This window comes from Fusarium graminearum, chromosome 3, assembly GCF_000240135.3.
Source record: "Fusarium graminearum PH-1 chromosome 3, whole genome shotgun sequence".
In the NCBI taxonomy this organism is placed as follows: Eukaryota; Fungi; Ascomycota; class Sordariomycetes; order Hypocreales; family Nectriaceae; genus Fusarium; species Fusarium graminearum.
Genome location: NC_026476.1, coordinates 3,028,165 through 3,052,549, shown reverse-complemented (window position 1 = coordinate 3,052,549; position 24,385 = coordinate 3,028,165). Strand labels below are relative to the sequence as shown.

The window sequence follows — 24,385 nt, the reverse complement described above, 5'->3', positions numbered from 1 at the left end:
TGTTAGATGCAGAGCCTCAGTTCTCAAGCAAGAATCAAGGTGGTTCAAAGGAAAATATTGGCCATTGCAGCATGTGGTACAGCAAGGATATCATCCGTCTTTTCTTGGTCTCCATGACAATGATCCTTTCTTCCCTAAACGTGAGGAACATAGTCATTCAAGCATCACCTTTTCCAATTTACTTTTACTAATAAAGGGGCCAGACGTTTGATAAACGGGAAACAAAGGCAAGATTTAACCTAGTAGATAAATCAACTTCAATGCTTTATATTTACTATGATATTGAATCCCATTCCTCCTTTTTAATTTCGATATTGTGTACCTACACACGAGGACCTAATCTCCTACCCTTCACTTAGATTATGTCTTGCATTTACTGCTTCTTGGCCTCTCTGGCCGCCTTGCGGAGAGCCCTTCGGCGAATGTCCTCGTGCATCTTCTTGTTTACAGACATAGTGATAGGGCCGTTGGCACCAGGGATGTTCTCAATGAACCACAGCATGAAAGAGTGACTCCACCAGGGGGTATAAGTATAAGGTGCTGTCTGGTATCCACCAAGTCCAACCTTGCCGAGGGTAGCCTTGACAAAGTTGCGAGCGTTGGGGACCAGAAGACTGGGGCGGCGAATCTTGCTCATAGCAGTGGTAACAAGATGGCTGAGAACGAGGTAGACATCAACCTTGTCATCGGCAAGCTCAGCTGCAAGAGCGTTGCTCCACTGCTGGAGGAAAGCCTTGCTACCAGAGTAAGTGGCCAGGAGAGCAGTAGGTGTCCATCCACCGAACGATCCCATGGTCAGAATAAGACCGTTCTTTCGTGCCTTCATGATAGGAGCGACAGTCTGGGTAACTCGGAGAGTACCAGTGCAGTTGATGGTGATGATGTTCTCAAGCTCCTCCTTGGTGGTCTCGAGGAAAGGAACGGGAATGCTGTGGCTCTGGCCGACGTTGTTGATGAGGATACCGACATCAAGACCGTAGATAAGCTCGCTCAGGCGCTCGTAATCGGCATCGTTGTTCTTGGAAAAGTCCATATCAAGGACCTTGATCTGGAGGCCCTTGCCAGAGTACTTTTGTTGAATCTCGGTGGATAGGGTCTCGAGCTTGGACAGAGTTCGGGAAACGAGGACGAGATTGAAGCCCTTGGCAGCGAGTTGCAGAGCATACTCCTTGCCGAGGCCATCAGAGGCACCGGTAATAACAGCCCAAGTACCAGGCTTTCCGTACTTACGCAGCTGTGATAATCGTTAGCCCGGAAAATTGCAATTGACACAATCACTTACGTTGGTACCTCCGAGAACGAAGGCGCTGAGGACAAGTTGGAGATAGCTCAGAATCTTGGAGCCGAGGAAGAGAGCACCAACACCAGCAAGACCCCATTGCAGAGGCTGCGGTACGTTTTCGAAAAAGTCTGCGATAGCAGTCATGATTGGAGTGCGCAATGGAAAATGCAAATGTGCAAGAAGGAGAAGGAAAGAAATAGATTAAAAGTGTCAATCACAAGATAAAAAGCAGCTCGTCTGCCCCTCGGCTCCTCGTCTTGGCTTAGGCTGGGCACTCAATTGAATTTTAGGTAGGGGACCAGTAGATTTCGACTACCCCTGACCTGACGTTGTTGAGTTGGTCCAAGCTTCTTTTGTTCTTTGGTCGCCGATTATAGCCCGCGTCTCCCACCAAAAATCGCATGTCCTACGGAGTCGGAGTAATCGTCTGATACCTACTTATTTCTTCAATTGTTGTTTTGCACCTATAAGCTGTAAAGAAGGCAGTGCATCTACTCCGACTCACTAATCATCATGGACGCCCTCAAGCCCTTCCTCCCTGAAGCCAAGGGTGTTCTACCCTACTACATGATCATCGTAAGACTCGCCCAACATCCGTCTCCTACAGAATAAAACTGACCACTATAGCTTTCCATCATCTCCATTGGCAATTCGCTGCAGGCGTACACCACGCTGCACTTTTCCCGACGAGTCTACAACGGCCGTTTTATTCGCAACCCAAAGCTCCCCAGCAAGACCAACAACTTCGAACCCGAGGATCAGACGAACAAGCTGATTCCTGCTCAGAATGACCCCAAGGCTACCGACCAGTTGACTCCCCTCGCGGGCAGACTGTTTGGCACCTGGACACTCATCACCTGCATTGTTCGATGCTACGCTGCTTACAACCTCCACATTGGTCCTGTCTACACTCTGGCTTACTGGACCTACATTGTTGCCTTTTCACATTTTGCCAGTGAGCTTTTTGTCTTCAAGACCATGACGTTTGGTCTGCCTCAATACTTCCCATTCGCCCTGGCTTCCACTTCCCTGATCTGGATGCCCCTGGTTCGGGACCACTACGTCCAGTACAACTAAAATGTGGTAATACAATCGTACGAGGGGTATAATTTGAGTTTCAGGGGGAATATTTGTCGGGTAAAGCTTGTGGAACAATGACATACAAATCATGATGGATATATAATTGAGTAGATTTTAATAGCCAAGTGGATGGGTAAAGCCTATAGGCTCTTTCGGTAGAGCTCTCCTCCGCAGTTCCTCAAGCGGACTGTAGCCTGCTCGGGTGTGATATCACGCTGCGGCTCAGCCAAGAGCTCGTAACCAACGAGGAACTTCTTGACTGTGGCCGAGCGCAGCAGAGGGGGATAAAAATGCATGTGGAAATAAGCACTCTCCAACTCCTCAGGGGTACCGTCAAGCGGTGCCTGGTGAAGGCCAGAGCTATAGGGGAAGTTGCACTCAAACAAGTTGTCGTACCTTCGGGTGACTTCTTGAATGGCTTCGGCAAATTGGAGTCGCTCTTCGGGCTTAAAGTCGAGAAGGGATCGGATGTGTCGCTTAGGCAGAACAAGAACCTCAAACGGCCACACAGCCCACCAAGGGCACACAATAACGAATGCATCGTTCTCCCAAACAACTCGCTCTTTCTTCTCCAATTCCAATTTGACGTAGTCACCTAAGAGGTGTCGGCCTTCATGCTGTTCTCGATACTTGGTCATTTGGACAAGCTCCTTGCCTGGCTCCTCGGGCATAGTAGATGTGGTCCAGACCTGGCAATGAGGGTGAGGGTTGGAGCAACCCATTGCAGCGCCCTTGTTCTCAAAGATTTGCATATATCGGTACTGTTCCTCGGGGCTAGGGGTAGTGTCTTTGGACATGGAGATATTAAGCTGGTCAGCTTCAGCCGCGCGGGGGTTTGACGGCGTCAGATGGTTGGCATAGATGCGTGTCCAGTGTTCAATAACGGGAACAATCTCGTTGGCAGTCATATCGGCAAGGGTGACATGATGCTTGGGAGAGAAGGTGAGGACATAACACACACCCTTGACACCCTGGGCTTGGAGGAGAAGAGATTCCAAGTCGTTGGATGAGGCCTTGGCGTCATATTCAGGCTGCTCTTGCTTGACTGCGCTGTAGTCGTTCACAAAGGCAAACGTCCTTTCGTATTTCGGGTTAGAGTCACCAGCTGCTCGTGGATTGCCGGGACATAGGTAACACTGAGGTTGTCAGATCAAATCGTTATGATGTGATATCATGAGCGTACTTTGGGGTCATATTCGGGGAGTTCTGTCGCGACAGCAGCCTCTTGCTGACCTCTATGACATGTTAGTTGTTTCCGATTGAAACTAGGTCAAACGTACTGCCAAGGTCGCTTCGTGCGATGAGGGGATACAAGCAGCCAGGAATCCGTGAGGGGATTGTATCTCCGATGAGAGATATCGTCAAGAATTTGATCAGGCATGATGATAGTGGGGTAACCGTATGAGAAGTGATTGAGATGCAGAATGGAAAATGTATATCAAAGCCAGAAGAACTTCAGTTTATCCTTGAAATTATGAGACAAGTTCGCAAAGATAATGATTGAGGCGGCTAGAATAATAAATAGCCCCTACAACAAGCTGGAGTTCTGAATGGAGCGGATAACGGTGATATTCTCGGCCGTGTTTTCGGGGGAGTCTAGTGGGCTATAACAGGTTTGGATTGCTATTCAAGTTGTGAACTGGGTTTGAGAGGAGCATTCACCATAACACAGGTTTGGCAATGAATTTGGCCTATCTAGTACCTGAGTTATGATGCTCCGATCCGGTAAACTCGTTAGGTATTATTCACCTGAAATTCATACGCATTGGATGATCCAAGTTGCGCATAAAGTCACTCTTTCCCCAAGTTCTTCATCGTCACTTCCTTCCTTGTGGGGATCTAGCATTGAGGATTGGCATCAGTCCTTCATTGGTGGGGAATGTTAATGGAAGGAGCATGCACGTGATTTTAACGATAATGTGGGGTCATGTTATGACGCTCCCCATTTGATACCCACAGCAAGTACGGCTCAGCCCAGCTCAGACCAGCCCCAGAGTAGCTCAAGCAAGCGCCATCAACAACATCGCAACATCAAAGCCCCTCGACCAATCAGCCCAACACCAACTCCATCAATAACGGCCGCATTTCTTCATTCTTCATCAAATCCCACGTCGCATCGACCTTGCCGACATTCGCGCATTACTTTGAGATCTCTTTTCCGTCTTTAACGCGCCCTGCGTGGCCTTGAGCCTGGTGCCACGTCCAGACAGGGGGGTAATTAACGACTCCCCGGCCCGACATCGCAACCGACAGTATGGGTGTTATTAGAAAGAAAACGATCACGAGAGGTGGTGAAGGTGGTGTCAAATATGTTTGCGACGTTTGTTCATCCGACATTACATCCACTGTAAGTACCTTTGCTGTTGGCTTGCTGCCTTGCCAATGTTTAGATACGTCAAGACGCGCTTCGGGGATATCCCGGCTAAACTTGACCCGTTGTCATGATGGGGTCGCTGATCATGTTGGTGTTTACAGGTCCGCATTCGATGTGCCGACGCAGCCTGCAGTGATTTCGACCTCTGCGTTTCATGCTTCGCCAAAGGTGAATCTCGTAATGCTCACAACCCAGCGACACACGCTTTCCGTGTAATTGAACAAAACTCATTCCCCATCTTTGCTCGAGAATGGGGAGCCGACGAAGAACTACTTCTCCTTGAGGGTGCAGAGATCTATGGTCTCGGTTCATGGGCAGACATTGCCGATCATATCGGTGGCTTCCGAGAGAAGGACGAAGTTCGCGACCACTATCTATCGACATACGTTGACTCGCCTGCCTTTCCATTACCAAAACGATGCAGCCCCCACGACTGCGAGTTAGCGAACGAGATCCCTCGAGAAGAATTTCAATCGCGTAAGAAGAGGCGAATCGAGGAGCGACGAGATGCAGCCAAGAATGCGCCAGCTTTGCAACCCAAGACCAAACCGACGGCTAGTGTCCCCAGTTGTCACGAGATTCAAGGGTACATGCCTGGTCGTCTGGAGTTCGAGACCGAATATGCGAACGAGGCCGAGGAAGCTGTCCAGCTGATGCAGTTTGATCCAGGCGATGGACTCAACCCCAGAACTGGAGAGCTTGAACCTGAAATGGAACTCAAGCTTACTGTGATGGACATCTACAACGCCCGTCTGACGCAACGTGTGGAGCGTAAAAAGGTCATATTTGAACACAATCTACTCGATTATAGGGAGAATACGAAATTGGAAAAGAAGCGTACAAAGGAAGAGAAGGATCTATTGCAAAAGGCCAAGCCATTCGCCCGAATGATGAACCGCCAGGACTTTGAGGAGCTTAACCAAGGTCTCCTTGATGAGCTCAATCTACGACAAGCCATTACGCAACTGCAAGAATGGCGCAATGTTCGCATCGGAGACCTTCGCAGCGGAGAAAAGTACGAGACGGAGAAGGCATCGCGAATTCAAAAGGCCATACCCATGGGCTCGATGGATCGCGAACGTCTGGCGTCTGCTCAACGGTCCAAGCAGCCTCCTCCACCTGAGCCTCCAAGTGGAGCCGCTCTCCTCATCGCACCAGAACTGCCCGCTCGTCTGCTGCCTCCAGCCAACCCCGAAGTAAACGGAGAGACCAAGGCATTGACGAATGGTCATATCAGCGAGCAGTCCAACGCCAGACAAACGGGCAGGTCAACGGCAATGGGGTCAACGGAGTCAATGGCCATGCTACACCCAAACAGAGATATGCGGCTCAACCGATATCAGGCGTGCACCCCATGCCAATGACTCAAGACACCGCTCCAGATTTGCACCTCCTGACTCCAGAAGAGGCCAAACTGTGCGAGGTTATTAGACTACAGCCAAAACCATACTTGATGATTAAAGAGCAAATACTCAAGGAAGCTCTCAAGACGAACGGCACACTCAAGAAGAAGCAGGCAAAGGAGATTTGTCGATTGGACTCACAAAAAGGAGGGCGCATTTTCGATTTCTTTATCAATTCGGGATGGGTGGGCAAGGCGTGATTTGGATGTTTATATGTTTAAAATACCCTTTCCAAGATGAATTTGAACTGGCGCTGAGCGTTTGGGGTTTCATGGATTGATCTGTTTGCTAGGAGTCCATGTCAGCGGTTATCATAGATATAAGCGAGACAATGCTAGAATATGTTTATTGATTGACCTCGTGGTGCTATTGACGTGGGTCGAAGTCTGTGGCAATTTAACTACATATGTTATGAGCTGATTATGTAGTTTATTGAGTCATGTAAATTGTTTGTGGTTTTCAGTAAGTGAGCTTCCAACTCGGACCGCATGTCGTTATGTCGAATAAAAGGGGTCATGTTGAGACTGTCGCTGAGTGGTGCTAGACCAGGAACACTTTCAAATATAACAACAAGATATCCAGTTTAACATCTGCACGTAAGGTGTCCGTGAGTGATTCCCCAATGAGTGCCAACTCCAACAGTTTCTTATTGTCAAATCGGGTTAAACGTTGATCATTTGACAAAACGATGCTTCTCAACAAACATGACGAAAGGGTTACCAAGCAGGACGCGGCGAAAGTGTTGTAAGCTCAATGCTCGACTCTGGACTGCTGTCGTCAACGTCTTGTTCCATCTCAGCCTCCATCTCTTTACAGCGGTACTTGCACCGCTCCCAAGCGAAATGCATACATCCGAATGCTACGATTGCCACGTAGATAGAGAAGCCTATTATTACCCATTGCCATGTCGAAGGCATTTGGATTTGTGGGTTTGGATCGAGACGGCGGGATTGGGACATATTTAGCCTTCATGTGGTTAGGTTCTGGATTAAGAGGTTGTGGACAGGTGGTCAGAGGGGGAAAGTAGATACAGTCATGTACCTGTTTATAGAGTAATCGGGTTCATATGCGTCCGATAGTCGATATATGAAGGCTTTATGGTTGTGACATGGGGCTGTTGAGGGGAGAAGTGATGTTGTCACGGAGGCAATCAAGCCAAACACAATGCATGGAAGAGATGGACTTTTGAGAGAAGGAAAAGGGAATAAATTCTCAACAAAACCAAGAAGGCTGGAAGCCTAGGATTATTGAGTGAAAGTTTGAATCATGCCCTAAAGCGTGTCCTCTCTTCATTCGTGTGTCGAATTCCAATTATAGCAAGAAAGACAAATTAACCCAGACCTCTCTCAGTAGTCGGCAAACCCTCCTCAGATCTTCAAAAAGCACTTGAAAGCGTCAACGTCTCCTACCCCTGTGGGCAGATCTTGTACTTCCCCTGCTCTCTCATTGGTTTAAGACCACCTTAGCCAGCTTTTCCATGCCTCGAATTCGACCCCTCTCATACACGACAAAACATGGAGTAATGTACAAGTTCCATACCAGAACATTGTCGTTTAAAGAAGTTCCCTGAGTCAAATAAGAGGTAAATTCTTGTCGTTGCAGCCAAAGGTTCCACCGTAGCCGTTCTGGTTTCTTCGTCCTCCAGACTACTAGGACATGTCTGAGTCCTCACCCCCAATATGGAACTCTTCTTAATATAAGTTAGTATATGGTCGACAGTAGGTCATTGTCAAAATTTTCAGGACCTTGGGGCCACTTACTTTCTTTCTTGCAGCAACACTTTCTGATCAGGACGCCTAATACGATCACCCCGACGAAGGTGCCGAAACCGATAGCAAACTTGGTTGTGTGGCCCATATTTGTTGTGGTGGTGTTAGTGTTGGTGTTGATGTTGGTGTTGGTGTTGGATTGCGTTATTCTTTCGAAAGGGGAGAAGGGTTTTTAAGGACAACAGAAAAAAGATGAAAGCTTATCAGTATTCTCAACAAACAGGATATATTCGAATTTATTCTTGTGGAGATGAGAGAATAAGTTCAGCCCGAGGCGAATTACCTTTCCTTGGACACTCCTTAGTCCGATGAAGATACCCTACTGAGAGCTGGTGGTCCTTTCCATGCTGAGGCCAGCAAAAACGCATTCACTCCCCATTTGGCAAACCAAGTAAAGAAAATGACGGCGGTTAAAACGCCGGTAGCCGCCAAGATGTCGTTGCTCGTCAACTCCATGACTGAGTAGCTGAGTTGGTAGAGTGTCGAGTGTCGAGTGTCGAGTGTCGAGTGTAAGGTGCAAGGTGCAAGGTGCAAGGTGCAGATATTGGCAGAGGGGGCTTAGGATGGACCTGAGATGATATACCTACCTACCTATCTGGAATCATAAAACATACATCATAGTTTAGTCTATATTGCTGAACTACTGATACCGTACTGTTAAGGGCACCCTTCTTGAGTGATTCGCCACTTCATAGTTTAGTTTGAGGCTTTATCACGCTTTGGCAGTAAGTTATCAATAGAATCAAACCATCCAATTGCTCCGTTCGGTTTTATGAATTTCCTCATGATCATGTTTCAGCCGACTTTGGTGTCATTTGGTGGTTGGTACAACTTTAAAGACAACATTGCCTTCGGCTGCCCTGCATCAAGCTTTGAAGTTATGAACAACAGAGCCATTGGGTTGTTATTTGCCCGACTTCACCTCCGAGGGGCCAGATTGCAACTTTGGGATATTCACTGAGAGGGGGTTTGAGCAAGCTTGTATGTAGATATGTACCTATAAAGGTGGTATCTTGTCGACTGTTGAATCTGTTTTCTCTACCTGCAATATTATCCATCCTTCTTTCCCTTTCCACAGCGATGGCAAATACATTATCAGAATTGGGACCTGCTAAAACGATGGTCATACCTATAATCGTCATAACCATCTTGCTAGCCTGCGGCGCTGCCATCGCTTACAGAAAAAAGCACCCTCTCCCAGAGAAACCTCGAGAGTCGGACTCGGAAGCATCTTAAAGCTTCAACATCGACCCTCAGGGTATCAGAGAGAGATCATAAGGGACTAAATTAGTAAGTCAGCTTATGTTACTAAGACTATAGTCTTTGGGCTGATTATTTTTATGCCCTAAAGCTTAGGGGGTCAACGTTTCTGTTACCCAGCAGGCACAACAGGCATTTCTCTCTCGACTACGGTTAGGAGCATCACCTTCTTTCGCCAATACATCTCTCTCGGCATCATGGGTCCATCATATGACCCAGTTCCAAAAGGGATCTGGCATTGGGTCACCGGAATATCAGCTGGTATCTTTTCCATCTCGGTTATGATTGCCGTGATTAAAGCTGTTGGGAATCGGAATCACAATCAACTTCCCAAACACCACCGGCGATAGTACGTATTGTCAACAGCCTTTCATTCTTTTATCGTACTAACTCTTAGCAGTAGAGACAGAAACTTCGGTGTTGCTTGGGAGGATCAAGACAGGGACACAGTATGATGAACGACTGATGCTTGGTACAGCTTCGAAGACAACCGACTTTTCTATTACCCTACAACAAAGAGTAGTCTAGAGAGTATAGTCTAAATATCATAAGCTGGCCTGCTAGTTTCGTCTCTTATGCTTCCAGTGGCTCCTTTCTTCTGATACCATAAGCCACCATGATCTTTGCTGAATGCACTTAGTGCTGACATGTAAAACACCATCTGGAAGTCGTTTCTCCATCTTCCTGTTCAGATAGATTAGTCAACATCGCTCTCAACATGTCGCTCTGTTCAATTACATACATGGGATGGTAACGTGGCATATCCAGAGTAAAGGGCCAAGTGTAAGGGTCCAAGGGCAGTCGTCAATTTCCACCACCGTGGTAATCCATTCATGCTTCTTCGTCACCCTGTGGTTCTGCCTTTTTGCAAAGCGTGTAAGATGCAACCACAACGACAGTAGCCAGGCAAAGAAATATAACCAGGAGGATACGCCAGTGTTGTACGAGAAAGCTCCCCACCGGGTTGACGAAGAACCTGTCGAAAATGTTTTGATTCGACATTTTTGAGTGCTTGGACAGATATTTCGATTATGTCTTGGTGGCGTGCTCGAGTTGAGGGCGCTGGTGTTGTGTAGTGTTGTGTGGTATTCTGTGGTATTCTGTGGTATTCTGTGGTATTCTGTGGTGCTGTGTTGATTGCTCAGAAAATAGAATCGTAAAGTAAGGAGCAGAGAAATCAGGTTGTATTTATATCTCATTGGTCTAGAAGTATAACTCAAAGCTAAGTTTTCACCTTGAATTCAGACTATAGCCTTCACGCGTATGCATATAGACTCTGCGATAATTTCTCACAAGCAAGATTCAGGAATTGTCATATGATAGTAATATTGTGTAGTCAACCAGACTGATTCCTTGGTAGGGTTGTTGGCAATTAGTTGTGTTGCAGTCATGATATGTATGATGAGTATCAGACTATATTAAATCACAAGGTGAGATGCATTTTTCAAGACTTTCTATGAACCTGCAAAGGCATGTTGAGAAGAAACGATCGTGACAAGATCAAAACCCTTGGCCTGCCAGGCATAAGCGAAAAGCTGTCGATCCTGTTTCTGCCATATCAAGCTCTCTCTTTGGTGTTTTTTCTTGACGTCAAAAGCTTAACTCTCAAACTCCCATCCAGCCCCTGGATGACTATTGTAAAGTTTCTGTGTCATCTCTCGGGTTTCTCTCTCAACATCCTTGTGTTCCCTTATGCATCTGCCCAGTCGTTGGGTATGCTGTCTTCCAGCGAGGCTGATTCGAACGAGCCGAACATAGGTCCGGCAAACCTGACCTTCGTTTTCAACACTCCTTTCAGACCTTTTATTCCGCATCTGTCTGTGTGCCTCTCGACTGACCATCAAAGGGGTCCGCCTGTGTGCCACTCGACTTATAATCAAAGTGACCCGCCTGTGAGCCTCTCGACTGATAATCAAAGAAACCCGTCCTCTTGCTCTGCAGGGCACGGGACAACAAGCAGAGAATTAGGCCTGTGGCGATCACGGAGAGGAGCGCTATGCCGGCTATGCCACCGCTCGTGTGTAAGATGTCGGATTTATTCGTACCACTTTCGTGATTGGGATAGATCTCGGGCCTCAGTCTCTCGACCATGGTGTAGGTGTTTGTGTGGTGTGTGGTGATGTTTTGTTGTGTGGTGTGTAATGATGTTTTGTTGTGTGGTTTGTTGTGTGGTTTGTTTGTGAGCCTTTGAGGTGTTTCCGGCATGCATAAATGTAGTTTCAATGTAGTCACCAGGCTCAAGAAGGTGGGCGTGGTGGGTGTGAGCATGAGGTTGAGTGAAGGTGAGGGTGAAGATGGGATGAACTTGACCCTTTCGAGTTTGACAGGAGATTATGGTAGATGAAAGAAACTACGGAGTGTCTGAAGGAATCATGAGATGTTATATGTTTCCTATAGCTAATGAGATCTTACTACGTGGCCAGTTATCAACTCAATTAATTAGGAGCTGCTGAGGGGGTTGGATGCCCGAGTCAAGGGGCGCAAGACAGATTGAGAAGCCCCATTACCTAGGTTCGTGAGAACTTGTGAATTTGGGCGAATAACGATGCTTCTCATATTGCCTTCTGGAATCTTCTCTTACCTGTTCATTGGAACTCGTGTAAGTTGACACTAGTTGCGTGAGAGCTGTAGCAACAAAATATACTTGTACAAGCACCCTACACGCCACTTCAACTGGCCGAGTTAATTCTCTACATCTCGATCCTCTTTCAATAAGCCAACCTCCGCAAGAACTTTGCACCTTTTCTTATTCTCTGACCAAAGTGTCCTCGAGGCAACCGTAAGCCTTGAGTGTGGCAGTATCCAATAAAAGAGAAAATAACTTTCTTGCCCATACGGAGTCTATATCGTCACATGCATGTATTTATTTGTTTATTTCTTGTGTCTCTTTGTTTTGAAAATTTTTGTTGCTGTCTTTTCGTATTTCTAGAGGTTCAACCCATTTACTATCGTCTTTCCTCACAAAACCCGTCTCGACACATTTGTCCTACAAACATATCTTCATGGCGCCACTTCCTACACTCTACGTGCGCCAGTCTATTGCTTCTGGGGTTGACCTCCTCGATGGACGGTCTGTCCCTGCTGAGGCCGTGACCAGTCATCCTGTCACTCTTGAGGCGAGAGGGATCCCTGGACTCACTCCAGATGCTATCCCAGAGCCTCACTGGTTTGGGGACTGGGAGAAAGTGAGAGGCTGGTGGAGACCGACAGCAGAGGGTCACTCTCGTTCTTCTCCTGGTCCTGGTAATGGTCCCTCTTATGGTGTTCCTATTTATGGTCCTGGTTCTTCTTCCGGTCCTCGTCCTGCGTATGATGCCCGTCCTTCTAATGGCCCTGGTCCCCCTGTTCGCCCTCCAGTTATTTACGATGTTAGGCCCGCGCCCATGATACACGATCCAGCTGTCGATCTTACTCCTGGCAGAGTACCGATGGGCCATGTTGGACCACCTGGGTCCTCATTCTTCGAGACTCACAAGACCAAGATAATGATTGGTGCTGGTGTACTTGTTGTTGCAGCTGCTGGCTGGTTTGGTTTCAAGTGGTGGAAGAAGAAGAAGGCTGCTGCAGAAGAGTAACCTGCTCTGTGAGTATTTCCAACCAAACATTGTGCTGGATCGTTTGGCTAACTTGAACTGACAATGGCTTCGGCTGGCTTGCAAACGAACGAACGATCGGTTTGGTATGGCTTGATGGACTCGTGTATGGTGTTTAATCTATACATCAGCACTTCTTTGTTTGGTTTCGCAAAAGTGGCCAGGGGGGATTTCTTTTGATACGTCTTTTATCTTGCGAATGCTATTCTATGACAACTGGCCGCATCAGTGCAAGATACATCTCTGCAAGAATTCGATTCAGCTTCTTAATAATTTTCCCAAAGATCCTTGACGTATCCCTCGGTCAACCTCTCATCTTCGCCGTAAACTTCCTGCCATCCAGAAAACCCCTGATCCAGAATAAACACATCCTGACCGCTCTCGCCCTTGGGGTCTTCACCCATGGAGCACAACAGACCATCTCTCTCTCGCAGGTACTTGAGTGCAGCACTTGGGCCACGTTGTTGGCTCAGCGCACAGTGAAAGACGACTGTCTTTTTGTCTTTGAGGCGACGCACTAGAGTTGGCATCATGGAGTCTAGAGTGTGTGCGGGGACATTTGTTGAGCCCTTGATGTGGCCACCGATGTAATCTTTTAGACATCAGTACAGACACTAAGAGTGATCCGAGATCGGATATATCATTCCGGAAGCAAGGTTTTGTATTGTACTTACCATTATCACGAACATCGATGACAGCGAATGTGGGATCTGTGGCGTCGACTTCTTGGAGGATCTTCTCGGAAAGAGATTTGGCCGATAGCCGCTTCAGGGAAGCGATTGTGGTCATCGTGCGAGTTTGCGTGAAGAAAGACTTTGTGATATTTCTAAGAGGTAGCATGTGAGAGGTTGAATGAAATGGATCTAAAGATGAGGCTCATTCAAGGTTGGGCTGATCAATCCCGCAAGTGTGGAGTTAAATTAATTCAGTGTCCTTTCTTCTCAGCGGAGTAGGACCCCATGCAGACGCTAGAAAGATTGTATTGGTAGAGGAGGTTGTACAGTGGGAAGCAGATGAAGACATATTTGGTCTAGATTTGAATAGAATTGTCCACAGATACTGTCACTTGACCTAATAGTGCAGGGTATGATTGCACATACAATCATCTTTATCTTTGCAAGCTGGAATACACTATCTGCCAATCTTCGCCTAACCTACACCGCCCAACTTGACTTTACAAGATAACCAGCCCTAGGTCTATAGTCGGATTCAATCAATCCCATGTCGACAATGGACTGGGGAGTTGGATTGTATATTGATACACACATTTATCCACCGTTTGTATGAGAATTTGCGTGGTGATTCACAATGACATGCGTGGGGCTAATGATAGACAGTCATGGAATAATAAGGTGTCACTGACGATTAGGCATCTCTGCGCTGTTAACAAACACCCGATATCTACTGTATGTAGTTAGATAGGTACTATCTAGAAAACGGACATGGCAAGTACAGAGTAAAAGCAAGGTTGGTCAATTCTTCCTTTGCATCCTTCTACACCGCGTCTAAGTGATCATGTTGCTACCCTGCAAGATCCTAGATCCAACCCTTGTTCAATGACGCACTAAACTACCTATCTGGGGCTTTCAGGCTGACCATCAATAGTCTCGGCACTGGCCTGGACGCACTACAGTTACTTTTGTACTACCCGCTTTAATCAACAATTCGATTGTTCTAGTCCCTTCTTTCCATGACCCATTCACCGTTTGAACTCTTGTTATGATTGTCTCTACTGTCCTACGGCCTCGGCAAACACTTCTCTTTGTCAACACTTTTAACTCTACAGTCAATTCCCTACGACAGCTTCCTTCAACTCGCACCACCACCATTGACTCAACCCCGCGACGACACATACAGTACCGACTCTACTCTACCAGAAAGATGGGTTCGCAACCGGAACAGATCAAGGAGAATGGACACCGTTCCTCCGAAGAAGTGATCGCAGATTTGGGCTTCACTCCTATGGTCAAGGTCGATGGCCAATGGACTGTGGACAAGGTCGTCAAGGAGATTCCCGGTGGTGCGCCTGCTGAGGAGTCCTCGTCACCGCTTCCCTTTTTCCACATGCTCGAACGACTCAAGACGACCAAGCGCGAAGGATGGAGGCGGTTTGGCATCTCTAGGTAAGATGCTCTAGACAAAATCCGTAAAACACAGTCTAACAAATCTTAGGGGAGAGTCTATTGCCGACCACATGTATCGCATGTCGATGATCTCCATGTTCGCGCCACCCTCCCTCGCTCCCAAGCTCGACCTCGCCAAGTGCATGAAGATGTGCCTTATCCACGACATGGCCGAACTCCTCGTTGGCGACATCACCCCGGTCGATGGCGTCCCCAAGCCCGAAAAGAGCCGTCGCGAATCCGAGACCATGGACTTCTTGACAAAGAACCTGCTAAGAAACGTCGCCGGAGGTACGACAGGCGAGGACATCCGCGCTATCTGGCAGGAATACGAGGACTCCGAAACGCTCGATAGCCACTTTGTGCACGACGTCGATAAGATGGAGCTCCTTTTGCAGATGGTCGAATACGAGAAGCGCGGCGAGGGTATACTAGACTTGGGCGAGTTTGCGTATGTCGCTACTAGAATGCATCTGCCGGAGATGAAGGCCTGGGGCCAAGATGTTCTCAAGGAGCGGGAGGCTTTCTGGGGAAGCAAGAAACATGTTAACGGCGAGGACGGCACCAACGGAGGTGTCACTACTGAGCGAAAGGGTCAGCAAGATGACTACTACAACAAGGGTTGAATGGAGGTAGAGATGACATGTGGCTTTGTTTTCGGAAGAGTTGGATGAACGATACTAATGACCTTGTGATGGCGCATAGGATAGAGGAAAGCATAGAATGGACGGATGTTGAATGGTATGTTCTACGTGGTACAAGATGATAGACTTGCTAGGAACGAGCAATGATTAACGACATGCAGTGCATCTAGACCTGCCATGAACTTGTCTCCCTGAAGCTGAAGCAGCTCATGTGATGATTGATCTCCCTGGACGACATATGATATTAGGATAATTAAATCAAGACAGTCCTATTATTTCGTCAAATGCGTATCTACAACATCAACAATACCCTTCAAAGAGACTCGTTTCAGATGAACCCTGTCGATCTTGAGTGGACCAAGCCCTGAGGACGACGCCACGCCACGCAGTTGGAAGCTGCAGCTGCAGGTCGCCAGCAAACAGGAATGGAAGTTTTCAATCCTTAGTTAGCCACTTTCTTACGCAGCGGTGAGATCTAAACAGGTTTCGAATTTTGCTTGGATCATTTCATCCTTCTTCACCCTCAAAATCAGTCATCCAACTTCTTCGTCACTCTTTATCCATTTCCCCCTGGATTTCCATCAAATACCGAGGTGCCGACAGTTACAACTAGGATTATTCACCATCCGGCCAATCAAACGTCTCCAAAAAGGCCTGTGCTGGCCCCCCAACCACCCCCAGCCATCCAAACAAAACATCGACAATTTGCCGAACGAACTATCCATTATCAAAATCAGGCCTCACATTCAAGGCGCATCCTACATACATCATCTCACTCTGTTAATAGGCACTCTCTTTTCATTTGCGCCTACATTTGCGCATCTGAATTCTGTTGGGCGCTTGTTTTAGACCAGGCATCCTTTGTCCCCTCCATTTCCCCAAATTCCATGCGTTCATCATCACAAGACACCATCATCTATCTTACATAGTCACGAGGTCGTTCATCAAACCATCGCCATTCTCGACAAGACGAAAGAATTCGATCACTTGCATTATCTAGCTTTTTGGTCCTCGATTGCGATCGATCCGAATATTCGATTCCCCATCTTCCCCGGATTCGCTTGAGGCAGTGAACCTGATGTGTCTCGGCTGCCGTTAACTTGGCCTATCGTTAATAGCTTCGTTGCGCTTAGAACAAAAGGTTATTTCCATCATCCAACGATCGGCAAGCGAGCCGCGCCCTTTTGACCTCCGCTTTTCGCATTCCTACCACCTAGACACGATGACTATCCCAACGCATTTCCACATGCCCGGCGGCTTCAATCGCGAGGGCGTTCACCCTGGCCTGTTCCGTCCGCCCATGTCGCCAAGCTCGAGCACCAGCTACGGTTACGCCTCCCCTTACAGCACTGCGACACCTGAAGGGCAATCTGGAAAGCGGAAGCGGACCTGTCATGATATGTCACGACCGCAAGACATTCGCATACACGATGACGTCGATAGGCACAGCTACTTTGGATCACCCCTTTCTCATATAAGAAATGACGACATGCGTTATCAGCTTGCTGGACAGCTCGATACACCAACCAGTGGCCCTTTCGATACCCGTATGCTAGACGAGAGCGTTTACTCGGATTCAGACTATCGTCGCGCGCTTGGATCAAATCGAACGCAGCATGATATCGACCACAACGACACTGGCCCAACACAACTCTTCAATCTCCCTCCCAACCCAATGCCTTCGCAAGGCTGGGGCAGTTTCGCATTCTCGACTATTGGCGGCGTCGTTGGCCGTGTGTGGGAGTTTTGTAGAACTGGCTCATTTAGAGGTTTCCAAGCTGGTGGCGGCAAGGCTTACACAATGAATTCTGGCAGGCTGGAAGAGCTGGACCAGACACTTTTCGAAAGCCATCACCTCCCTGGACGATTTCCACCACCGCAGGAAGACTACTTCAACCATCAGTCCAATAATGCCGACCATGAGATGAACAGCGGCGCTTCTACACCCACAGCACCGCACCCAAAGAGAAGACACACTGATAATAAGGATGAACTTGGCAGGAATTGGGTCATGGTGAGTGATGAGAAACCAGCTGAGCCAGAGCCTGTACCCAAGCCTACTCCTCAGCTGCGACGTCCATCTTGCTATGCGACCCCTCGAAATCGAAACTCGGGTCCCTCGGTGACAACAGGTCGACGCATCAGCGCTACTCCGTCATCTCGATTTTCCTCGGCCTCTACTCCTGGTCAGCGACGATCGACTATCAACCGACCTTCGAGCCGATTGTCAGTTGGCCCCTCCCCTTCGGCCCCTTCCCCTCGCGCAGCATCAACGGCATCGTTTGCCTCGTTTACTTCCTTTGGGTCCCCTCGTGAGGCAACTCCCAGCAAGATTCCCCAACCTAGTCGTCGCCGAGCCGCAGCCGCAGCCGCACCATCGCCGATAACCAAGCCCAAGACGTCTTCACACCGCCGGTCTCATAGTAATGCCTCAGTAGCGTCAGGACGTGGAGGGTCCGCCGAAGCCAGTCCCCGTCTCACTGCAGAAGCCAAGCATCTCGCAGCACGCCGTAAGATGGAAGAACGAGATGCGGATGTGCGGATCAACGCTTTTAATAAGCAACTACAGGACATGATTCGTCAGGGTAGAGAAGCGTTGGGCACGACGATAGAAGTGGAAGGTAACTGGGATGATGACCTGTGATGCGAAAACCTGCTGCCATGTCCGTATCCCACGTTGCTACCATCGTTTGTCTCACTGATACCCTCTTTCTATTTTCTTACTTTACTTTTTGTTTCTTGGCAGAGCGATTGTTGAGCACATATTTGACTAGATTCTCGATTGAGTGGGATCTTTTACGAGAGGAGTTACAAGTTTGATTCGTTGATTGATTTATAATCTGGGCGTTGAAGCGGCATCGGACTGAAATGCTTTCTTGTTTTACTAAAAACTGACTCATTATACTCTTGACACTTCAAGGATGGGCATCCTTGTTCAAATAAGCATAAATATTTGGTTCATTTTGACTTTATTCGAGGCTCGTGCTTGAATCTCTTAAACAGGCAGTGACCGGGGTTCGTATATCCGCCAGTACGGTGAATAATCCAACCCAGCTTCTACTATAGGAAACGTTGAGGCTCCAGAATGCTCCAATGACGAGCAAGTTGGCTGACAACCCTCGCAGAGGTGACCCCCTTTCCGTGTAAAGATTCGGGACATGGTGCCAGATGCGGCGTAGCTGCTGCCCCTGGCATATAATTGCAGGTTTTATATCATCTGGGGAATCTCTTTATGCAGTGAAATTTAGGCATCCTTGTTGCATAAAAGCGGACTTTATCGGCGTGACTGACGTCTTGGCTCTTTTCGTATTCACTATGAAGGGGATTGGCATTATATCATGGAGCATTTTGTTTATGACGGTCACTATTACCGCAATCCCCGTTGTGCGTTTTCTCCCTTGGCGCTTGACTTAGGTCAGGCGAGTATGATATACGAGAATTTGCAACTGTAGTAGTGTCGAAGAGTCTTTTGTTGTAGTATTCTTTTCTCCTTTTCCTGTAACAGAGCAACTTGGCGCATATCACATCATGAGACCAAGAGATTGGCGTTTGGTCAGCCTTGCAGATCAATCAACTCGCTGTTAAACGAGACGGAGCTGAAGAGCAGAGGCTCATGGGATATCCATTTTTAGTTCCTTGAGGTTTTATTCGAAACGGAGTTGAAGGAAAGGGAAGGACAGGGATCGGTTTTGGTGAATGAAAGGGGGCTTACAGTACATCGGAGCCGTTGATGTCCGTCTTGGTTACCACTTTCGCTTATACATTTTTTTCTTTTCTTTTCTTTTTTTTTTCTTTCTCACTCTTGTTCTCTCTTTCTCCTACTGTCTTTACTTGAGACGGTGCTAAAGGTCTTGGGTGTTGTGGGGATGGATAAGTTCGGCAATCGACGCGAAGTTATTAGGGGCGGTTAGACGAAATCCTTTTTAGAGAACAGTGGATTCTGGTATCTACTGGGACTAGCTGACTGGAACTGCGCTGTTAGTGAGAAAAAAACTCTGTAGATCACGCTCGTATAGAAGTGATGGTGTTGAGGTTAGATTAGCATACATCAAAGCAATTGTGATTTGTCGCTGCGTGCATGCATGATGATTAAGTACAGTAAGCCATTGATGCACGCTGCAAACTGATAATGCTAGATAGAGATAGGCAACGGCCACTGAAATGACGATGCTCTTGAATTCTCTCGTGAGATCCAAGACATTTCTTTCTTCTTGGCGTCGTACGTCGGTTGCTTCTGATCGAACCGAATGCGATTGATATGACTGATGACCCGCTGTGCATGCATCGCTCAGCCCTGAAGATGAACTGTGCCTCCTGTACCTGAAAGCTCGCCCGAGGACCGCTGTACATACTTTCCATGGGCCTGTTAGCACTTGAGGCACTGACAGCGTGTACAGAGTAGACCCGGCGGCTACCCAAAAGGGAACCGCTTACAGTAGATGGTGCAATTCTATTCGAGGGGCTATTCTCCGGAATGGGTCCTGGGTTTCAGGGCATTCACTCTAATTCCTACTCACACTCACTCTAAACCTCGTGAGACAAGCCACCATCGTTTATCGCGAATAAGGTTAACAAACGACTAGATAACCTTGAATTAGGCTTAGTCTTTTTAGAGTCTGAGTGAGACGGGTCAGAACAAAGGACCCGCGCGGACTGGGCATCTGACGAACTACACTACCCGCCCTTCAGATCCTTGTTTCCCACTCTAACCGACTCCTCCAAGGTCTTGTGAGTTGATCTACTGTACAGCATATGCTCAACGATAACTCACGAGAAGACAAACCCAAATGAATATCACTCACTTGCCTCATGCTGTGCTACCTACCTGAGACAACTGCAGCCATACAGGGTTGCAGAGCATTGGATCGTCCCGCTCAGATAACGCCACAGCCCCATGAGCAAGGTCAAGGACAAGGTCAGGTCCGATGAGACCGAGCAAGGGTCGCTGACCTGAGCCCATGGGATGAATATCATGGGTTGGGATGGGATATGGACTTGCCATGGTACAGTAACGGCAAGAGGGCACAAATATAACATCAAGATATCCATTTATATGCAGGCCACCCTTGCCATTGGAAACTGCCAAGATTCGCGATATTCCACCCAAACCCTCGAGTAAACCCCCCTGGTCCGTAGCATCAGGTCCGGATCCTGGTCAGAGAAAAAGAATACCATCTGCAGTATTGAGAACCCCTGCAACCAGCGACCACTTTACGATACTTCTGCAACTAACTCACTAACAACACAAGACTAGTCTACTTACTGTCCACTACAGACTGCACTGCAGGACAAGGGCCTGGGCAGCCTCGTACGTTGTTGTCCTCCAGGGATACCCTGCCCTTTCCAAGAGAGCCACACCCGGTCCCGAATTGCGGCTGCAGCAGTAGTTGCTGATGCTTATGCCGATACCTGTAAGTGACTGAGTGTGATTCAGCTCCCTCGGTCTCATCGACCATTCCGAGCCTTACAGTGAAGGTCTGAAAAGGGCTCTCTCCTATCCTGTCCTGACGCCAAGGTCGAAATAAGTATATATGAACATCTTGGTCTGCTCTTCAAACATCTCTTTTTCTCAGCAGGTTCAACAGCCCAACTCATCACTTCCACTCGTTTTCTACACTCGTTACCTCTGAAGCTACTTTTAGTTTCATTACTGTCGTTTATCGTCTCTGCTGTCTCACACACACATCTCATCTTATCTTATACCCAAGACACCACCTTCAAACCGTCAAGATGCAGTTCTCTCTTCTCAAGCTCGCCACCTACGCTGGTCTCATCCAGGCCGCCGCTGCCGCTGTCCCCGTCGGTACCCCGATCACCAGCTGCACTGTCGACAAGAACATCGCCCTCACCTTTGACGATGGTCCTTTCGACTACACCACCGAGCTCCTTGACCAGCTCAAGAAGTACGGTTACAAGGCCACTTTCTTCCTGAACGGCAACAACTGGGGCAACATCAATGACTACAAGTCTGTTGTCCAGCGCATGATCAACGAGGGTCACCAAGTTGGCTCCCACACGTATGTCTCCTGCTACTCTACACTCTTTCATTCACTAACAACCCCAAAGTTACAGCCACCCTGATCTCGCTACCATCAGCAGCGCCGAGATCCGCACCCAGATGACCCGTCTTGAGGCTGACTTCCTCAACATCATCGGAAAGTACCCTACCTACATGCGAGCTCCCTACTTCAGTTACGGCTCCAACGCTCTCCCCGTCATGAAGACTCTCGGCTACCACGTCATCGGTGCTGATGTCGACACTCTTGACTGGGAGTACAACACCCCTGCCGAGACCGACATTGCTCTCAAGCTCTTCAAGCAGGGTACCACTGCTCTCAAGACCATTTCTCTCTTCCACGATGTCCACGTCAACACTGTCCGCAACCTCATCCCCAAGGTCCTCGACGCCGTCAAGCGCAGCACCCGTATCCGTGAGTCATTCATTTTTGTCAACTATTGATATCCAATACTAACATCAATTCAGCCGTTACCGTCGGCCAGTGCCTCGGCGACCCTTCTGCTAACTGGTACAAGACCACCAAGCGCACCAAGCGTGACCTTGAGGAGGTTGACGCCATTGTCGAGAAGGAGGTTACTGAGCGCGCTCTCTCCAACTACATTGAGCACTCTCGCTTCCGCCGCACCACCAAGGCTTAAGCGTCCCTCAGTCTGGTCTGATTTGATCTGACACGACACACGAAACGACATCAACCTAATGTGCCAAAGAATTATTGGATTTGTTTGTTCTTGAAAGCATTCTGTATTACCAATACTTCCTTTGTGTTAGACGCACATAGATGATAGACACGCCCTATACTATACTATACATAATACACTATTTCATTTTATCGTCACATTAGTCTCAATTCATCGTTTGATGTTGTTATCTGTCAGAACAAAGTGACAATTAAAGTGTTACACGCCATAGGTCCGGTGGCTTACACGGGCCGCGATGTAATCAATGCCGGCGTAATCAATGACTCGCACTTTTGATGTTCATCCACTTCCGTCATCGCGAAAACGGTTTCAAGGGAAGCCGAGACAATTGTCAATATGTGTATCTATTGTTATTTGGATGTGTCTCGGGCCTCAACATGCAAAATGCGAGTATTGAGAAGCGGGAGAGGGACCACGTTTACGCCAAGATAAGTGCCTAGACATGTTGACTTGGCAAAGCCAAAGACTTCACATCACTGCCGCTACTACAATGCGGTGATATGACCTGTAAGTTTATAAGCATGTGGGATATTAAGGTACATGCCAGTTCCAATTAGTAATTGCCAAGACTGCACTCTCAGGTTCGCCGACTGAGAGTCAACTGCCGAAGCTCCGGCTTGCCCGACTGAATCCAAGACATCTGATCTAGTGATGGAGGAATAAAACTCCATTTGTGTTCTTCATAAATAGTTGACTATAGATTGGACCCTGAACGTCCACAACGTGAGTAACAAGGGGCGTTGTATAAATAAACCCCTTGATCCTGGTCGCTCAAGGTCACATTCAGGCACGGGCTGGAATGGGCTGGACTGGACTGGACTGACCAGGTGGGTGGTAATGGGAACGTGCCTGAGTGAAACCTTGTAAGTTGATCCTTTCTGTAATCCTTGTCAAATATTTGTGCATTTTATCCAACAATTGGTAATTATCTGATGAGCGAAAAGACCATATTTCTCTACCCGGGTAAAGCTGAACCTTGGTCTCTACAGTTCATGTCTGAAGCAATTTACGCCAATCTTCAACCGTACTAGCATTGTAGATTTTTGCCCCCAGCGTCTGCGAGTCTACAAAAAGTGAGTGGAACTCAAGCTCAGTCATATCCCAAAGATGCCTCTCAAAGTCTTGCCATTCAGGGGGTTTGCAGCAACCCATAGTGCTAGTTTTCCAGCATAATTAGCATGTGATTGCTTACAAACAATATGTAGCACGTACCTGGGTATGGAGCGGCAGAGGGAAAGAGTTTCGCCGTGCGATTCTTTGCCCTTGACAGCTACCGCATCGATGTAGGCTGCTGCGCCTGTCTCCAGAGTTCTGCCAACAAGTGCATGCATGACCGACCCCGAGCTTTCTGCGAAACCATCCCTTGTGCATTGAATTTTCAGTGAGCTGAGTGTCTCTGATCATATGTGTGGTCACTAGATTGATGATTACTTCGTTGGGGTTGACGACGGCGGCCAGCATGGACAGGTACGGTTGCAGGAACCGCTTGGACTGGCGGAATCGCTTCATCTTGGCACGAAAGCCATCTTCCAACAATTCGGTGCGACACATATCTTCAAAATCTGGCAGTGAAAACCTGTCCTTATGGGGGTTGTAGAAACCAGTAGTGATGACTGTCAACCGTGATGGTTCCCTTTCCGGCTGGATAATCTTGAGCACAGGGACAAGGAGTTTGGCTAGCAGGGCTGTCGAAAGATAGTTAACTTGGAACATCGTTCCATTGTCTGTATATGGCGATACCGAGGCCTCTGATTCGAGGGTTCCGGCGTTGAGGATGACCATGTCGAGACGATCCAGATGAACTACGGCATGCTCAGCGAAAGCAATGACAGAGTCATATGCCTCCATTTCCAGAACCCAGACCTGAATATCAACCTAGGGATATTAGAACCGAAGTTCAGCGGCCACTGCTTCTCCTTTTATCTCGGTTCGTACGCTCATGATGAGCTGGGACACGCCGTGGAAGAGGAGCTGTCGACATGCCTCGAGGCCAAGACCGCTGGTTGTACCTGTGACGAGAGCTGTTTTGCCGGTGAGGTCAAGATACTTGGGGGGATAGCTATTTTTGGGTCTGAATGGGCTGGCAATGCGGTGAAGTAGGCCCGCCCCTTTTCGCTTGGATTGGGAAGAGTTTGTCATG

General features: G+C 48.0%; 13 protein-coding genes across 13 annotated transcripts; 6 read left to right on the top strand and 7 right to left on the bottom strand.

Moving 5' to 3' along the window:
- Nucleotides 1-373: 373 nt before the first annotated feature.
- On the bottom strand, nt 374-1,426 carry FGSG_05670 (uncharacterized protein; the record flags this gene model as incomplete). Its single annotated transcript, XM_011325939.1, has 2 exons — nt 374-1,234; nt 1,283-1,426. The coding sequence occupies 2 exons, from the start codon at nt 1,424-1,426 to the stop codon at nt 374-376; spliced, it is 1,005 nt and encodes a 334-aa protein (XP_011324241.1).
- Nucleotides 1,427-1,748: 322 nt separating this feature from the next.
- On the top strand, nt 1,749-2,493 carry FGSG_05669 (uncharacterized protein). The gene is made up of 2 exons (XM_011325938.1): nt 1,749-1,858; nt 1,910-2,493. Exons 1-2 carry the CDS (start codon nt 1,796-1,798, stop codon nt 2,357-2,359), a joined length of 513 nt encoding a protein of 170 aa, XP_011324240.1. The 5' UTR covers nt 1,749-1,795; the 3' UTR covers nt 2,360-2,493.
- A 9-nt stretch (nt 2,494-2,502) lies between these two features.
- On the bottom strand, nt 2,503-3,743 carry FGSG_05668 (galactose-1-phosphate uridylyltransferase; the record flags this gene model as incomplete). Its single annotated transcript, XM_011325937.1, has 3 exons — nt 2,503-3,498; nt 3,546-3,597; nt 3,643-3,743. The coding sequence occupies 3 exons, from the start codon at nt 3,741-3,743 to the stop codon at nt 2,503-2,505; spliced, it is 1,149 nt and encodes a 382-aa protein (XP_011324239.1).
- An 873-nt stretch (nt 3,744-4,616) lies between these two features.
- FGSG_12781 (uncharacterized protein) lies at nt 4,617-6,100 on the top strand (the record flags this gene model as incomplete). Its single annotated transcript, XM_011325936.1, has 2 exons — nt 4,617-4,709; nt 4,838-6,100. 2 exons carry the CDS (start codon nt 4,617-4,619, stop codon nt 6,098-6,100), a joined length of 1,356 nt encoding a protein of 451 aa, XP_011324238.1.
- Nucleotides 6,101-7,788: 1,688 nt separating this feature from the next.
- On the bottom strand, nt 7,789-7,996 carry FGSG_12780 (uncharacterized protein; the record flags this gene model as incomplete). The annotated part of the gene is made up of 2 exons (XM_011325935.1): nt 7,789-7,826; nt 7,900-7,996. The coding sequence occupies 2 exons, from the start codon at nt 7,994-7,996 to the stop codon at nt 7,789-7,791; spliced, it is 135 nt and encodes a 44-aa protein (XP_011324237.1).
- Nucleotides 7,997-9,706: 1,710 nt separating this feature from the next.
- FGSG_12779 (uncharacterized protein) lies at nt 9,707-10,170 on the bottom strand (the record flags this gene model as incomplete). Its single annotated transcript, XM_011325934.1, has 2 exons — nt 9,707-9,852; nt 10,017-10,170. The coding sequence occupies 2 exons, from the start codon at nt 10,168-10,170 to the stop codon at nt 9,707-9,709; spliced, it is 300 nt and encodes a 99-aa protein (XP_011324236.1).
- Nucleotides 10,171-12,170: 2,000 nt separating this feature from the next.
- FGSG_05667 (uncharacterized protein) lies at nt 12,171-12,743 on the top strand (the record flags this gene model as incomplete). Its single annotated transcript, XM_011325933.1, has 1 exon — nt 12,171-12,743. The coding sequence occupies one exon, from the start codon at nt 12,171-12,173 to the stop codon at nt 12,741-12,743; it is 573 nt and encodes a 190-aa protein (XP_011324235.1).
- A 284-nt stretch (nt 12,744-13,027) lies between these two features.
- Nucleotides 13,028-13,867, bottom strand: FGSG_05666 (uncharacterized protein; the record flags this gene model as incomplete). Its single annotated transcript, XM_011325932.1, has 3 exons — nt 13,028-13,353; nt 13,436-13,574; nt 13,862-13,867. 3 exons carry the CDS (start codon nt 13,865-13,867, stop codon nt 13,028-13,030), a joined length of 471 nt encoding a protein of 156 aa, XP_011324234.1.
- Nucleotides 13,868-14,424: 557 nt separating this feature from the next.
- Nucleotides 14,425-15,510, top strand: FGSG_05665 (uncharacterized protein; the record flags this gene model as incomplete). Its single annotated transcript, XM_011325931.1, has 2 exons — nt 14,425-14,884; nt 14,934-15,510. The coding sequence occupies exons 1-2, from the start codon at nt 14,643-14,645 to the stop codon at nt 15,508-15,510; spliced, it is 819 nt and encodes a 272-aa protein (XP_011324233.1). The 5' UTR covers nt 14,425-14,642.
- Nucleotides 15,511-17,203: 1,693 nt separating this feature from the next.
- On the top strand, nt 17,204-18,172 carry FGSG_05664 (uncharacterized protein; the record flags this gene model as incomplete). Its single annotated transcript, XM_011325930.1, has 1 exon — nt 17,204-18,172. The coding sequence occupies one exon, from the start codon at nt 17,204-17,206 to the stop codon at nt 18,170-18,172; it is 969 nt and encodes a 322-aa protein (XP_011324232.1).
- A 1,880-nt stretch (nt 18,173-20,052) lies between these two features.
- On the bottom strand, nt 20,053-20,530 carry FGSG_12778 (uncharacterized protein; the record flags this gene model as incomplete). Its single annotated transcript, XM_011325929.1, has 2 exons — nt 20,053-20,202; nt 20,354-20,530. The coding sequence occupies 2 exons, from the start codon at nt 20,528-20,530 to the stop codon at nt 20,053-20,055; spliced, it is 327 nt and encodes a 108-aa protein (XP_011324231.1).
- Nucleotides 20,531-21,178: 648 nt separating this feature from the next.
- On the top strand, nt 21,179-22,362 carry FGSG_05663 (uncharacterized protein). The gene is made up of 3 exons (XM_011325928.1): nt 21,179-21,545; nt 21,595-21,959; nt 22,013-22,362. Exons 1-3 carry the CDS (start codon nt 21,259-21,261, stop codon nt 22,183-22,185), a joined length of 825 nt encoding a protein of 274 aa, XP_011324230.1. The 5' UTR covers nt 21,179-21,258; the 3' UTR covers nt 22,186-22,362.
- An 873-nt stretch (nt 22,363-23,235) lies between these two features.
- FGSG_05662 (uncharacterized protein) lies at nt 23,236-24,384 on the bottom strand (the record flags this gene model as incomplete). Its single annotated transcript, XM_011325927.1, has 4 exons — nt 23,236-23,401; nt 23,458-23,639; nt 23,677-24,108; nt 24,181-24,384. 4 exons carry the CDS (start codon nt 24,382-24,384, stop codon nt 23,236-23,238), a joined length of 984 nt encoding a protein of 327 aa, XP_011324229.1.
- Between the last annotated feature and the right edge of the window lies 1 nt (nt 24,385).